Source organism: Glossina fuscipes, unplaced genomic scaffold (genome assembly GCF_014805625.2).
Source record: "Glossina fuscipes isolate IAEA_lab_2018 unplaced genomic scaffold, Yale_Gfus_2 2, whole genome shotgun sequence".
Lineage (NCBI taxonomy): Eukaryota > Metazoa > Arthropoda > Insecta > Diptera > Glossinidae > Glossina > Glossina fuscipes.
In genome coordinates, this window is record NW_023998416.1 from 3,042,211 (window position 1) to 3,059,969 (window position 17,759).

At 32.3% G+C, this 17,759-nt stretch overlaps 1 protein-coding gene across 2 annotated transcripts in view; it reads right to left on the reverse strand.

The window, feature by feature from the left end:
- Positions 1 to 3,778: 3,778 nt before the first annotated feature.
- The window catches only part of LOC119632801 (chaoptin), a 163,217-nt gene continuing 149,236 nt past the window's right edge, over positions 3,779 to 17,759 (reverse strand). Inside the window, exons 5-8 of one of the 2 annotated variants that reach the window (XM_038025916.1) lie at positions 10,315 to 10,425; positions 6,741 to 10,044; positions 4,332 to 4,358; positions 3,779 to 4,210 (exon numbers count right to left, since the gene is read on the reverse strand). In XM_038025916.1, coding sequence (XP_037881844.1) covers positions 4,037 to 4,210; positions 4,332 to 4,358; positions 6,741 to 10,044; positions 10,315 to 10,425 — 3,616 coding nt within the window. In that variant the 3' untranslated portion in view covers positions 3,779 to 4,036. The remainder of the gene's footprint in view (positions 4,211 to 4,331; positions 4,359 to 6,740; positions 10,045 to 10,314; positions 10,426 to 17,759) is intronic. The other variant, XM_038025917.1, reaches the window with a different exon arrangement.

Consider the following 17,759-nt stretch of genomic DNA (forward strand, 5'->3'; position numbering starts at 1 on the left):
CACTAGGGATGTCATTGTCACTCCAAATTTCTTTTTCTGACAAATATATCTGAGATGTAATCGAAAAGTAAACATTTTGCAACATTTACTTGTTGTCATAGAGATATCAAAGACAATGTATTCACTATTTTGCAGGCAAATTTAAAAAACCTTTACCCCCATGGGTGGAACGTTTGCTCTCCTTATTTCACATACACATTGTGTTATAAATGTCGATGGCTACAATGGCAATATTGCTTAAATTGCAATTCCAATAATTCCACTTCTTTCCTTGTTGACCATCAGAGATTACGATCGAGTAATGAGGCCATTGCTGAGACAGCTGAAGTGTGCTGTGCAATTCACGGCAAATTGTTCCATAAAAGAGCCGTTGAAGTGTTGAAGAAGCGTTAAACTGAATGCATTACACTTAGAGGGGAGACTATATTCAGGAATAAAATCGACCTTTGCAAAAAAAAACATTTGATTTCTCAATTAGTCTTGGCCGATGTGTTCTAAATATTGTTGGCTTTTTAGATACCTTGAGTTTTCATTAGATGCCCGAAAAGCCCCATTTAAAATTTAGTTTTGTTTTGAGCATTTTGAAGACAGAAAAAGTACAGTTAGATATGGCCACGCATAAATCTATTCTAAATTTGATAAAATATATTACTGAGTTTAATACAAGATCGAACTTCTGGAAAGTGATTTGCATCAGCAACTTTTTCACATGTAAATATGTACGAAGTATAATGTGTCATATACGAAGTGAAAGACGAAATTCATGATGATAACTCACACATTGTTCATGTTTGAAGGTTAAGTTTTAATTAAGCATTCAGTATGAAAGAAAAATGCGATGGATTTTTTCCTCGTTTTATTAAAAAGAAAAAAGAATTGGAAAGAGAATCAATTCTGGACGACTAAGGCGCTGAATTAAATGACTATCGGCTATCTGTCGATGAGATTAGTATCTACTACAAACTACTACAAACACGGAATTCATTTACGCATAAGAAGCGAATGCACAACTATGTAGGAAGGATATGCAATAGAGGGTTGCATAAGTATTCAATCGCACCTTAATATAACTTAACCGCCTAAAAGAAGCACAGATTCGCCCTCTGCCGCCAACGAAACGGAGAAGTTGCGCTTAACAATATGTCAAATGGAGAATTGTGTACCGCTTTTGTATAACTGTCCTGAAAAAAATCTTGAAACTTATACTTACACCTAATTTATTGGAAATCCATAGCGATTCAATTACAGAGATCACATAATTATTACATAATAAGTGTTATAAGGAAGCAAAAAAAGAGTCATCTATGTAAAGAAGGACGTTTCACATAGATAGAAAGGGTCCGTTTCTTTACAATTATGTCCTTTGCTGCTCAGCTTCTTCGGTATTCTTATTCATCCTTAGAGACGCCCGCATACTGCATAATCCGTTACTGCGAGTCATCGTTATTTAACCAAACCATCTTACTTTTGAGCAACCGTTAACGGTAGTGATTTTCCTCGCTGTTTCATACATTTTCAATTCGAAGGTACACAAATAGTCCTGCCTGCTTCCAAATCTCTACCGTGACCACATATATAAGAAGCCATCCCTGCGTGACTTGCATAGACATACCTACAAAGACACACTTTTGTTTTGAGAAAATGGTAAGCAAAGAAGAATTCTGACGTCAATCTTCTTAGATAGGAATATTTGTACCATGGAACATATTAAATAAAAGTATTCAGAGATAGAAATAGCACGCAATAGCCCGGTAACTTGATGATGGAGTTTCAGAACGCGACGGCATAAGAAATTTTAAGTCGTCTTATCATCGAACCATCTTATGATTACGCATCTGTTGACAAGCAATTGCTTCTTGGGAATTATTATGTGATATCTTAACAATTCTTAGGCTGTTGTTACACGGGGTAACGATTGCAATCTGAACTACAGGGAACGATTTATGTCATTCAACATTAAATAGAGAAAAATTGAAAGGCGGATAAATAAAATTTCTTTTAAGCACAGCTTGTTAGTTGTGGTTAATCGCTTTCAATCAGCTCTTGCTTCTATATATTACTTTGTTTATGATTCGTCTACCATCTCACCAGAATATCTGCTTTCTCTAAGGTGGCCAATGGCCGGTTGGATTTATCCAAGTCTTCAAATTCAATTTGGAACTTGTCGAGCAATTTTTTTTTTTTTTAACTATGGATGACTCTCTTGAAAAGTGTTTTATGTAGTACTCTTGAGGGCAGTAAAAGTCGCTTAATTTGCAAGAATATAGAATTAGTATGAACTGGACGTATATGGTAAACCTCTAAGCTATTTAAAGCCATATCTGTGTAAACTATGGCTGATGGAAATTAAGCACCCCTTACAAAGTTTTCAATTAAAATTTGTATTGCATCAGTTTATGAAAGAAAAAAAACTGTAATGCATGACTTTTCAGTTGAGCGACCCATAGGCCGCTCTTACTAAATTATTTCAAATTTATGTTTGAATTCAAATTTATGTTGAAATTTAAAAGTAAACAAAGAAATTCATTTTTCACTGTGAATTACTTAAAAGGAATTTCAATATTAATTACTTGCATTATTCCCATCTCAATAAACTTATTACTTATCACCAAATATTCAAAATCTTTCGAATAATTATTTTCTAACATATTTATTTCTAATGTACTAAATATATATACAAGTTCTACAAACATGTTTACACATACACACATGTAAACAAACAATGTTAGGGCAAGTTTGAAGGATTTATTTGACCTAAGGCGAAACTTGGATACCCATCACCTTAAAGAAATCGTTGAGTTTTTTAATCATTAGGGATCTATTTGAGATTGTTTTCACGCTATAATCAGAATATGTGTCAAACTGATTTCTCTTTTAACTACAAATAATGTATTTTAAGATTTTTAATTTCTTCCCAACTTGTTTGGGGTTTTTGTTCGGCCCTTTCAGATTAATTTTTTTTGGATTTTTTTATAAAAATAGGTCTTCTAAACCATGAGACAGGGCATGTTAGACATGTTTTGTGTTAGAAGTCTGGAATATAGATATTAATAATAACGATGGGGCGGAGAGACGAAACGACCGACAAAAAAAGACAGACGAAATTGGCATGAAATTTTTCTTTAGGAATTTAAACTATTCCTACGCTTAAGTATTTTGCTCTATTGGTTGTCAGGATCCATATATTCTTTTATATATATATATATATATATACATATTTCATTATTCTATTTGTGTTGTTGACAAGATTCATATACATTTTAACTAATAACGTATGTACTTTAACTAAAAATGTATGTCTGTCTATCCGTTCGTGTGTGTGTGTGTTTATGAATTAGTGTACATTCTTCTCTCAATTTATCTTTGGTTGCTTATTATTTATGTGTGTTAATTGTGCATGTGCATGTGCATACGCATATGTTTGCCTATAATTTTAATTAACCTTATTATACACTTACTAAACTTAGTTTCCTTTGGAATTGCATTCTTCGTCTATTTGCTGTCGTTTTTAGTATTTTGTCTTAAATATCAATAACTACAAATAATTCTATAATTGTGTTTGTGTATGTGTCTGTATTATTTTATAAATTTTATGATATTTTATTATTATTAGGAATCAATGGCCCTTCGTTTTAATTCATTTAATTATTAATTTTATGGCTTTTTTGCTTTTTGTGTTTGCTTTTAGAAAATTAATTTTTTTTGTTTTTGTTTATATTCTTATTATTATTTAGTTATTTTTTTTACTTTAACTTACGTTGAAAAGTTTAACATTATATAATATACATGAATTTTTTTGTTTTGTGTCGCTTATCAAATTAAATATGGAGCACATTTATTTTATAAAATTGGTTGTTTCCGGTTTTCCTCTCCCGTTATCTGTCCCAAGAACAAAGTTAACAATAACAGTAAAATATAAACTTTATAAAATGTACATGAGATTTACATAATTTTAATACAAAATATTTCATACATATTTACATATATTTAAATAAGTAATGGTCGTTAGTCTAAAAGTTAACATAACTTACGATTATCAAAGCGAAATGCTAAACAAAGGCAACGCGATCGCTGCAAATGATATAAGAAATAATTTTTCGCTTGAACTGCTTAATGCACTGGCTTGACATAGAAGATCCTCTGGAAATATTTCCAGTATAGGCAATTGTTTGCCCGACGTCGGATCATGACATGTATTGGCTCGAGCACGCTGCATAATAAAAGCATATGAAAATAAAATTTTAATCGCTTTCTTTCAATTATTCAATTATTTAATTTTTTAATTTATTAATATATATAAAAAAACGCAAAGAAACTAGAAAAACGCTTACGCGTAAATCTCTGGGCGAAAGGGGAAGCTTTCCAAAATAAAAATGAAATTTAGAAATTATTATAAGTGTTTTATAATTTTAATAACTAAAGTAAATAATAAGAGATACATAAATTCAAAATCAAATTTCAAATATAATTTTATTAATGAGAAATTGTACTTAACTAAGGAACAAGACAGTTTAAATTAGGCCGAAGTTGACTCTCTGAACCATGAACTATTTACTTTCCGAGTACCTTAAAGTCGCTTTACATTAAAATGGCTTAAGCTTTAGCTATAACCGCAGCATGGAGATATGCAAATTTAGTGTTTCTATTCACTGAAATGATCGTTTCGCACAATTCCCCAAAACAAATAATTACTTAACAGGAGTGAATTTATCCATGTGTCAATATACATATTTATCTATCGCTTTGTCTCTTCATCCACTATTCGATCCATTCCAGCAATCTAACTCCAATGATAGGATTATCTATATTTTTCTTCTTCAATTACTCTATAAGCAGCTTTTTCCGTTCCATTCTTAACTTAATTATTCGTCGGTCAATCAATCTCACCTATATATGTTGCGTTTTCCACCTCTTTGTCTACGTTCCGTTTGTAAACTCGTAGTAAAAAACTTAAGTAATTTCGAAAACAACAAGTCTTTGTATGCAAATTATATACAGATTTAATTTGCATGAAAATCCTTTTATTGGGTCCGAAAAACAAACCCACACGGTCCAAGCTTCCTAAAGTCTATATGTGTATCAAATGGATTAATCCAATTATGGATTTATCTTTATGATAAAGTATTAACATCTACGTCGTCTTAGTACATAAGGATGAATTTTCTCTAGAAATGAGTATACAGGAGTGGGCTTAAAAAAAAAACCTAACTAACCTAAATTTTTGACACTAATTAATTATAGCTTAATACTGTTAACGATTTTTATAGGTTAATTTCTGAAAACCAGGATTTTTTTATCACATCCCGAATTTCGTTGAAATATTTGAAAAATTGCGAACTGTAGTTAAACATAAAAATGTCTAAACAGACTTGAGAAAGATAGACAAGCTTAAATCGTTTCAAAAAATCTACACAACTCGGAGCACATAAAAATTTATACTTGCCAAACGCAAAGTTCTCCATAATTTCGTCTGTACTCACGTCCAAGCACCCACCTAACCGTTCGCCCGCTTAACCCTCCATTCTTCGATTGGTTAAATTGGTCAAATTTTTCTTGAACTATCAATGTGCTTATCAATAACTCAGCGGTCCATATAAATCTCTAATTGCCCCTTCAAGCCCACCATCTACCTATTTGCGGACAGTGTCATACATTTCTTGTTTTGTCTGCCTCTTAATTAAATTATTTACCTACTTTTAAGTTGCTGTAGTGGTTCACAAATACATTTTACGGCAAATTCTACAGATTGAACTCAAAATAAGAGACAAAGCGTCTGATAACCTCGAAAGCAGCCGAACATATCAAACGATATTTCAATTTGTATGCTTAAATGAAAACGTAACCAATCTTAAATTCGAAATACATATCTTGAAGGAGTTTTAGGAAAATTCAATTGAAAACTGATCGACTTTGTATGTTTGCATTTAGGTATCATTAAGGCGAAAAATCAGTCTTCTTATTGTTTAATTTAGAGATGTGTTAATGGCGCTAAGGTGTTGTGCAAAAATTTGTGAAATTTTTATGTAAAAAGGAGGAGGTAAACAATTCGCATTAGTTTGCTCATTTCGGCAACGAAGTATTTTTCACTAAGTTTTCATGCGAACATGTGATTGATAATTTTCAATATGTGCTTATAATGACGAGAGAATAATAATCGCTAGTCTTAGTACTTTCTTCTTGTTCACATAGCTTTGTTTCGTCGATATTCTCTGCGGGAGTATTAACCGGGTTGATGTTGAATCCGTTTTTCTGTTGCAAAGTTTTATTCTCGGAGAAGGTCAAGAGATAGATGTATACAGACTTTAAGAGCACATTATTAAGTTCGGTAATAATACTTGTCTCTACATTACCCAAAAATGCTTGCTTGTGGCTCCCCTTATTATCCCCCATTAAGGAACTTTAAGATCGGCTTTATCTCAAATTTTCTTTACTCTATGACGAGTGTTTATGTCTATGCATTATATCTTAGACACATAGAAACTAAGGGCGTTTAAGGGCAAAGAGTTTATGCCAAACTGTCCGTTCGGGTAAGTCTCTATTGCTTCACATGTGATAACAAAGTTTGATATATTTTTAATTATTTTTTTTTTTCTTTAAATTTTTTTTCATTTTATTCCTGTCGCTGATATTTTAAAACATTGTTCAAAAATACTTTTTGAAATTTAAAGGAATAAAAAAAAAAGAAGAAAAATTGATAAAAAAAAAAAAGAATAACCTTTGTGTGTATTTTCTGTACTCACCTGCACCATTTTCTTCATGTCATCTTTTTGTATGACTTTTATTTGTGCTGATTCGCGTAACCAACGCCTCAGCCAATGACCAAACCACACAAGACCGCATTCACACTCTAGCGGATTATGTGATGTATCTAAGCCGCCAATTATGCTACGCGTTCCCACCGTATCCCAGTAAGTTTTGTTTGGGTAAAAACTATCTGCTGCTAAAGCATTAATTTTGTTATGCGATATGTCTATGGAAAGTTGAGGGACAGATCGCAATGTATAAAAAATACCGGGTGGCAAGTCACTGATTTTCGTATGTGAGATTTTCACTTGTAAACGTTGATTGCTTGCCAAGCCCACAAGAGCGTCAGACGCTATGGTCTGAACATTTGATCCATAAATTTCTACCAACTGTAATTTTGTATTATTTGCTAATTTGTTCAGCAGCTGAGAACCAATATTAGGCTCCGTACAATGTATATGCAATTCTTGTAAGCCTGGTAAGCGCGAAACTATTTCACCCAAATTAGAATGTGAAGTTAACGTAAGTTTCCTCAGGGAACGTAGCTTAGTGAAACCCAAAGGATTCATAATTTTCACATCCAATAAATTCAATTCCATTAAATGTCTCAACGAGATCAAATCATGCACAGTGATACGTCTTAAGGGATTATGGGCCATATCCAAAACACGTACAGTATTGGGTAAATGTTCCACGGCGCAGGAGGTATTTACAAGTTTATTATGCGATACGTTAACGTGACGTAATTGACGCATTTCGTGCAGTGGCGAGAGCTCTTGCAAAAAATTACCGCTTACATCCAAATGAGAAAGTAGAGGCAGGTGTAGTTGAGGCAGTACGTATAAACCCATATTGTAAATTTTTAATCTTCTTAGGCGAGGTGTATGCAAAAAGATCTCCTTGAGATTGGTTGTAACCAAAGGATTATTAGATAAATCCAAATTCGTAAGATTGTTAAGGAAAGTGAAGGTGTTATCCGGCAATACAGTTAATCGATTGCTCGATAAATTAATATCATACAGGAACTGAGAATTAATAAACATGCTAGAGTCTAAATATTCTAACATATTAGTGGATATTTGTATGCTACGCAAAGTGAAGCCAACATCAGAAAAGGCTGGCACTGGCCATACAGTTAGCTGATTATCCGATATATCTAAATACTCTAAACGAGTATTCATGAATACTTCTCGGGGCAAGGCTCTTAGTTTATTGGATCTAATCTTTAATATGCGTAGCTTACGTAAATTCGAAAATTGTTCCACTTGCAATTGATCCAAACCATTATAACTCAAATCCAATTCTTGCAAACTATTTAATCCTTGAAAACTTCTCCTTCTTAGCGATGTGATATTATTATAAGATAAGTTAAGTATCTCCAAAAATTCCAGATCACCGAAGGCATGATTACCCAAATTCTGCAGATTATTATGCGCAAGATTGAGAAATCTCAAGGTATTGGCCAAATTTGCAAAACTGTCCGATTTGCTTATCAAATTGTGTGCGACATCCAGTTGATATATATACATATAGGAACTTAAATGATCCTCAAATTGAGTAATACGATTGTGGGAGGCATTCAATTTTAAAGGCGTGCTGCTATTTGAAACGTAATGAAAAGTCCTTAAGGACAGAGAGCATAAATTATTGTGCGTCAATTCCAGAACGGCAAGATTCGGTAAAATAGTAAAAGCCTGATACGAAATATTTGTCAAGCGGTTATAGGACAAGTCAATGTACCGAAGAAACTCTAGATTGTAGAAGGCTTGCTTATCAATAAAACGTAATTTATTCGATTGTAAGTTCAAGGTTTGCAGATCACCCAAATCATGAAATGCTTTGCCGGGTATTCTCTCCAGTGAATTGTAGGATAAATCTATTTCTACTAAGTGGCTGTGCACTTCCGGTATAAATATTCCCCGAGGCAGCTGTTTCAATTGATTAAAACTTAGATTAATATAGGATAGCTCACGCATATTGGAAAACGATTCATTATTTATCACTTTCAAATTATTGTTGTCCAATCCCAGCCACATTAGCTGCGAAAGAGGAAATAGCGAATCTAAAGGATCTATGGATTCTAGACTACGTACCGGGAATACAGCAAACGATAATTCCAAGATTTTTAAGGTCTTTGAGACATTTTCAAATACCATCGGATGATGTATGGTTATGTCATTGAAACTTAAACTGATTTCCTGTATTTGCTCGAGACCGGCAAACGAACCCAAATGCAAATGAGTGATTTTGTTATTTCTCAGCAAAATTGTTTGCAAATTTGATCCCCAGCTATCCACTGCAAAAATGCCTTCCGGTATATCACTGATTGAATTATACCCCATATTGAGATAAGATAGATTCGTGTAATTCTTCAAACCCAATACTGGTATCATTGTGAAATTATTGCCACTCAAAGACAAAACGCGTAAGTTGTCAGTATATTCGGGCAGATTAGTTAGTTGATGAATAGCATTCGAAGTTAAATATAAATATTTCAATTTATTTAAATTCCTTATAGCTCCCGGTACGGCATTCAAATAATTTCTTTCCAAATCCAAATACTCTAAGGTATCCGTAATGCCATCAAAAGCATTCAAATGAATGCGTTCAATCATATTGAATGCCAACACTAAATGGACGATACCTATACTTTGAAACACTCCTTCCGGCAGTTGACGTACGTAGTTCTTTTCTAAGTTTAAAGCTCTTATATGAATGTCAGAATGATTGCATTGAAAAGAGTCTGTATCCAGTACTTCAATTACGTTTTGTCCTAAATCGAGTTTCTCTAAATGCATACGTATTTGCCGTCCTTCTTTACTCTGAACAGTTTTTAGCAAATTATCTCTTAGCGAGATGATGCGCAATTCAAATAAATGTTCAAATAGTTGATGTGGAAATATGGCTAATAAATTCCCCGATAAATCGATGGTAATTAAGCTGCGCGGCAAAAAATTAGGAGATATATGGTATATGCGATTATTTGATAAATCCAACCAAAGCAACTTTTGCAAACGATTGAAGGGTTTCCCTCGGTCATGCAATGAGTTACCAACGTGCACAGCAGTAAGTCCTGGTATTGAATTTGCCGTAATGTGTGTGATAACTTTATAGGAATTTTCCTCTTTAGTTATTGTTTGTATAGCTGCAGAGGAGGGATGACTGGAGCCACTAAATCCATTTGAGGAATCATGCAAATTGTTCGGTGATATTTCGGTGATATCGTTGCCAGCCAGATGCAAAGAACGCAATGTATCATATTGCGCCTCCCAATTAACATCCAATGAGGTGATGTGATTCCTTCAAAACAAAGGCAGCAAATTGTGAAACCAAAGAATACATGAAAGAGAAGAACGAGAAGAAAAAAGAGGAAAGACAATGGAAATGAAAACAAATGAAAAATGAATTGGAGCTCGAGTAATGGATATGTACTTAATAAACATGGCCATGTGCATGAAATTTTATGATAGACTAGTTTTTGTTTTCAATTTTCAAAAAAAAAAAAAAAAAATTCAGAACAAAAAGCAATACGAAAAAGAAAATTTTTTTTTTTCATTATTTGGTCCTTACCTTTGCGCTACAAGTCTGGTAAGAGAGTGCAATTTTTGTAAAGCTTCAAACGGTATTTGTTGCATTTTATTTCCTGATATATCCAGAGTCATTAAACTATGTGTCATAGTACTACAAATATTAACATGTATAAGCAAGATTTGATATTAATACAAAATTTATACATAGGTTCGTTTTTTAAATCTTTTAAAGTGCTTGTAAAAAACCGTATCAATAAATTTGTATACATTTAATTGTAATCCAGATAAACAAGAGAAGAGGAAGAAACTCTACGTAAAGGTAGTAGTTTAAAAGTCAACGATTGGTAGTAAAACGTAATTTAGTGCAAGTGTTCCATATATGATATTAAAAACTGAATGTAGCTTTCATACTACGCTTTGCTTTAAATTGTAATATGCGCCGCTTGAGAAGAATCTTCAAATATCATATTGAAATTTATATAAGAATTTTTAAATTTTGCGAAAAAGCCCTTATTTCAATTGAAAAACGAAACGCAAAAGATAGATAGATAACCTACTAAAATGATTCCACGTTAACGAACTGCAAGGGGAAGTGAGTGATTTATTTCGATCTACACTCGTAACAAGAGTATGATAAACCGGTAATGATTGTATTCTTTCGCGGATGCACTCAAAAGATTGAATGAAGCCTTTCAACCACGGAATTTGTATTTTGTCAGAAAAATGCAACAGAGAAGAACTAATGATGGTGAAGACTTTGGGTAATAAATTTTTGGACGGTCCAATTTTCACAAGAAAATGTTTTCAATAAACGTACAAACGATTTTTGTATTTTTTTTTTTTTTGCTATTTTGGCACATATGCCTCCAACGTATGTTGACACTGTTAGCCATTTTGCATTTTTAATTCGATAATGTAACAAAACAATTAACACTAAAATATAATATAGATTTCCGATATAAGTTTAGAATTTCGCTAATTATTTAGAATAAATCTATAGAAATTGCTTTGATCAATTTTTTTTTATTTTTATATAAATCAGACGTCGTTCAACAATTTCTGCGGCTATCTAAGGAAAGAACATGTTTTCTTTTTTAATATCCGAGTTCATCCATCAAAATAGTCTTCTTGTTAGTGGCGCCTTCTAGGTGTCATCTTATGCTCTTCTACCAGATCGAGACCTTTTTTATAGAATAATTCGTCAAACTACTCATCAGTTTCCGATATGATTTCTTCATTCGATGTCAACATTGTCCTCTAAACAATTTTTTTTACCTCAGCAAGCAGATAATTGGAGTCAGACATGGGTGATAGGATGGGTGTGACGGCGACTTGAACTTCGGTTTATGCAGTTTTTGTGCTATGGTAGCAATCAACTTGTGACTCTGTGCTTTGTTTCTTCTGTAAATAAACGCGGTACCAGTTTGGAATGACGTTTCCAATAACTTTTAAGTAAAATAGTGAATATGCTCCCCTTTGATATCTTGAGGATGTCTGAAATTTTTGGAATTTTTTTGACGTCTTTTGATGTCGTCGTTCAATATCACCGAGGGCGGTGCCACCTTGTTTATAATTGGCAAACTGCTGATCAATTGTTCTATTCGGCGAAAATCAGTTGACATAACATTTGTCAAATCATCGCTGTTTTAATATTACCTTCTTCTCAGGGCTATTTCTTGGCTCGTAGCTTAATTTTGCAATGGTTGCTTCCAAGCCGAATCGAGCTTCGTATAATTTTGATAAACTTTTTTTTAGAAAATATTTTTCATGTACTGATCATTTTAGTCATAACGTTGCCAGCGAAGGCAACGGTCCAGTATATGACCGAATTTTATTTAATTTTAATCAGACTCATATGCATACGAAATGAGGATACGAATGAAAAAAAAGAAAAAAATTTTTGCATATGCACTGCTTGTAAATGATTGAGTACAGATGTAAAATGAAATAAATGATGTAAATAAAATAAATGAAAAGGGGTTGCGGTTGAAAATACTGCAGTGAAAATGATAAAAAAAAATCTGAAACAAGGAAAACGCTACTGTAACAGCGTTCGCATAAACAGTAAAGTAATAATATTTCATTTCATAAGAATTTTGTGTCCTAGTTGGAAAGCTCTTCTCCTTCTCTATTTTTTTTTTTTTTTTGTAACTCACTCTGGTACCTAGGTACATAACCAAAGAAACTAAACCAACCACAAACATTAATCATGGGTTTGAATATAAGCCGTTTTGTGTGCCCTGAGTTCCCATATGTGTTTGCGTTGGGTTGAACTGTGTTTAAATGTTAAATGTCGTGGTTTTCATAATTGCCTTATGTAAATCCGTATATATACATACATTGGTATATGGTTATGCTTTGATTTGTTTAAACAAAGTTCAACTTTTTTTTTTTTTTTTTTTTTGTTATTATTCTTTTTACTGAGCATTGTGTTAATTAAGTTTAAATATTTGTATTAACTGGCTTTGTATGTATATTTATCAATGTGTGTGTGTGTGTGTGTATGTGTGTTTCTATGAAATTAATTTACGACTGTCTGTAATTTCGCGTAGGTTTGTCTATTTATTTATGAAATGTTTATTCGAAAATTAAATTCAATACTTTGTTCGAAATACTTTCGGTATACGATTTAATTTATTTAATTTATTATTTCTTCTAAGATATTTAGTTATATTTTTAAATACATATCATCTTATTCGCCATTCATTTCGACATATATTCGCATATATTGTCACGCTTACATGTTTGCATTTCATGCAAATGCTTTAAATCCTTGAAAATTTATCGCTGCATTAGAAGGAATTAAGAAAGATTATGAAGTGGAGGAATTACACAGCTGGCGGTTAGCAATGCGACTGGTGAGGCAATTTAAATAATCTGATTCCTTTTAATTTTATAACAGACGATTAGTAATTCATGATTAATTGAAATTAAATCCAGATATGATTTCAAACATATTTAACGGTATTTGGTTTACTTTTCCTGAGCATACGGGCATGCAAACTTAGTCGCGTAAATCTGTCCGCAATCGCAAATTGAAAACACCTAATCAAAAATTCTTATTGTATATAATAATAATGACGATAATGATGATGATGATGATGACTATGATGATGAATAATAATTTCATTTCGATTCTCTTTTCCATTTACAATTCTATTCGTAATGATTGTGAGAGAACGGAAACGGAAATATATGTTCATTTGTGTGTATAGCTTGGATTTTTTGTTTCTCTTAATATTACTTTGGAAATTATTTCATCTAGCAATGATGATGGCGAGTGAATTGGTTATGGTTTCTTTTTTTTTTTTTCTTTTTTCCTTTTTGTTTCCATAACGGAAGCTAATAATGTTTCTAATGATGCTTTACGTTTATTTTTCTACTTATTATGTAGTAAGCGCTATTCTAGCAATGTATGTGTATTTTCAAATGCAAGCATAGTGGGCGAACAATTCGTGTAGTTGTTGCTTTTTATTGTGGACATGATTGTGCAGTTGCAATTGCAACAGGCTAATTTAGAATGATATGCATTTAAAACTTTGCTATGGCCTATCGGCCAACGGCACCGTCATGTACAACACCATTACCCTCATCACCACTGTCGACTTTACCATCAACACCATTATGTGCGAAATTTTTTCACCACTACTTATTGAAAGCGGCGATAGTAACGTCAGCAGCCATCTCATTGCCACAACAATATCATTCTAACTAAACATTGGCAATTGCAAATAACTGATCCGGTAACAATTCAATAAACGAAATGTTTGTTTTCCACTTGACTAAACTAAATGTATGTATGAAAATATAATGCTGTGTGCAATCCTATGCTTCCCCTTTATGTGTATTTATATGAAAACATAGTACATGCCATGCCGTTGCATATGTATGCAGTACACTGTGCTTGATGCACATTTTAAAGTAGAAATCCTCATTTAGATTTTTTATATATATTTTTTATATAATTGTACAGATATATACATATGTATGTATGGGTATCCGGCTATGTAAGAGTGTTGGTAACATAGCAGGAATCATAAGCAGGGAATGCTATAATATGGTGTTTTGAATTTATTGAAGCATAAATTCGTAGCATTGGTTATACGACATACTCGTTGCAGGAGTGGATAAATGACAGAGGGTGGGCAAGTCGTATAGCATATATACTATGTTGACCGATAGTGAACAGTAACATTGTACTGGTTCGTAGAATTGGTTTACATTCTTGCACACACTCATATGTATACATATATATATATAGAGGCATTTGTTTATAGCCTAACATTGCTGTAACTACCAGCAGCAATAACGTCAACTTGCTTGTGCTTTTGTGCCTTAGTATTGAGTGCACTTCTCGCACGTCGGCGACTCCTCGCCTATAGAGCTTTAACATATGAAGTACCAAAGAAACTAAGATACATTTTGATGGAGCATTTTATTATGGTTGTTTAGGCAGCAATTGTTTGAATGCATTTTAAGGACTTAAATTGGTTTAAATGCAAAAAGTGAACAACACAGGCAGCATTAAAGTTACCCATAAGCGACACAATAAAGATTATATTGAGAAGATTTTTATTCTTCATGTATTTAAGGAAGAATAATAATAATAAATCAAAATGGTTTTTAAAAAAGAAATCCATAAAAATGTGAGCACCTCTGCTTGATTTGTTATTCATATATTTATTTATTTATTGTTTTAAAGAACATGTGCATAGATTACAAGATATAAAGATAAACTCAGTGTACATAAACTATTCAAATATCCGTAACTTTTTTATATTTGTTCCTTCGTTCGAAGATGTCAGGGACATTCCTTAGATATGATATAAAATATACCCGCCCGTGACCAAATATTAAGATGCATTTCTCATAAAATTATGGAATTATTATTATTGTGGAATAGCAATAATTGAAATCTATGTATAGTTTGACGTCAATATATTCAATTAAGGTAGAGTTATACGCGTTTCTGTAAAGGTACAAAGAATACGCTGATAAACAGCGCCAAAAGGAACCATTCATTATAAACCTATTGTAAATGCACAAAAAAGGTTTTTGCAGATTTTAATTTCCCGAGTTTAAGTTAATGGAAATCAAAAGTTTGCTCTAAAGCGAATTGCTATTATATTAACATATTGCGGGTATAAAAAGAAGCGTCTATTTATTCCTAAGGAAGAATGCACTAATAGTATGCCGTAAAGCGTAACATCATGAGCTTTTATTAATTATAAAATAGTATCTTCAATCTTTACTGTAAGTCATTCCGTTAAAATGCGAGTAACATAGTTTTTTTGAGCAATATTCGAAGCACATGGAGAAAACCGAGATATAGGTCGAAAAAACTTATAAGATCAACGATGAAGCCAAATACAATTGACATCGTCATTGAAGGACAATCAATGGATTTAACTAATCGGCCATGCTGGAGTACTTTCCAAGGTTTCATTTTCTTTTTCAAAGAAATTTGATCATCTCTTCCTTGCACATTTTTGGCAGAGGTGCCGCGCTATATAGATACATTTTATGCTGAAGTTTAACATTTTCGTTTTTTTCTTTTTTTTTTTAAATTTTCTTTTAGATCCGTTAATTAAATTTGCAAGTTATACGTTTAAAACATTTTAAAGTTTGCTAAGCTAAATTACTAACTGTGTGTTTGTAACACATAGAATTACTTATCATCAAGATTTCGTAAAATCTCAAAATGCTTAATCAGGTCAAATATGAAATCGGTTCTCAGTATGAAAAGCAGTCGGACAATAATAGAAGTTGATTATGATTTTGTTTTCATCTTCTTTGATGATAAATTCATTAGAATCGAAGGAGAATGAAGGAATTTCTTTTTATGTCGCGTCTTTCAAATTATGTGATGATTTCGATGCCGAATTTGCTGTCGTGATAGACACGCTGTTTTAATGTGAAAAACGACACATTGATAATGAAAGTACATAGTTATTACAAGCAAAAACTCAACGGCCACATAAGCATGTGATGTGATTGATTTTGGCATAATTGCACGATTCCGCAACTTGAATGACTTTCGGACTTTTTTTTCGATAAAGTCTTCAAAAATGTGAAATGAACGTCAATTAGCTGAAAACAATGAAGGACTTCGTTGGAAAAAAGTAGATTAATTAAATGTTATATGATTTGTAAAGTTTTATCAAAAGGGTGCAGCACTCATTTACCTATTGTTATATATCGCTTATGTAAAACGCATTAGTACTTTATAATTTAATAATAATGTTATCTCTTGCATAAATTTCTCTATCATTTCATTGAAAATGTAAGATTAGCCAAGATACTGGAATAGCCAGCGTACTTTGAATTACTATAAATGGCTACAGGCAATTAGCCATCAATTGACGCGATAACAGTCTTCCATTATCTGAAATCAAATGACTAAGAGAACTTTTTTCTTACATGCAATGTCAATTATTTCATAGCACATAATTGAAGCGCAAATCATGTTGAATTATAATACAAGACGAAATTTGCATAACACACAAGCCGGTGATACTTAACATGCATACTTAACGACATACTCCAAAAGAGGGGAAAAATTATGCTAAGTTTACCTCTAGAAGCAATTTGCGCCCATTTGGAGTTGAGTTTTAGTTCGTATAACTTAAAAACTTCCAAAAGAGTTCTTATTAAAAAGAAACTCCTTTTCTCTTTATTAATACTAACTATTAAAATACTCCAAGTTACTGCATAACCAAACACATTATAATTGATTGAAATTTTAAACTTTATTTATATAAAACATATGTCCGGACGAAATGGGTATTAAATTTTCGCATAAAATAGATAGCATATTTTCGGACAATCATCCTGTCATCAATCATAGTTTTGAACAGAATAAAATTTTTCTTTTAAGCGAATATGTGAACCACAATTTCGGACAAAATACAATTCGAATAGTCGGAACAATATTTTAAATAAGATCTTCGAAAATAATGTAACCATTATTTCGAACAAAACATATTTTCAAAACAACGTTACTCACCACAGTTTTATACTAAGGTTAAAGAATATCTTCATCCAAAAGTATATCATATTTTCGATTGAAATATGAACTACAGGGTCGCGCAATATCTAAATCGTACGCTTGTATAAACTATGAACCAAAATCGCATCGGGCGAAACGTGAATTATATTTTCGGATAAAACCTAAAACAATCATTATCGGATCAAAATCGAAAAATCAAGCAACACATCACAATGTTCTTTATTTTTGGCTAATTCATACCCAATCCATATATTTTACTATATTGAAGATGTTTATTAAAGAAAATTAAATAAACTAAATTCATTTACATTTAAATATTCGCAACATTAGTCAAGGGTATATAAAGTTCGCCACAAAATCAACGAATTTTTTTCATTTTGGCTGTTCTCTTGGATTTTTTTTCTACTTCCTCTATAATAACTTGGCAATACGAGAAAAGTAAAAAAATCTATATGCATTGAACTTTAATATATTCT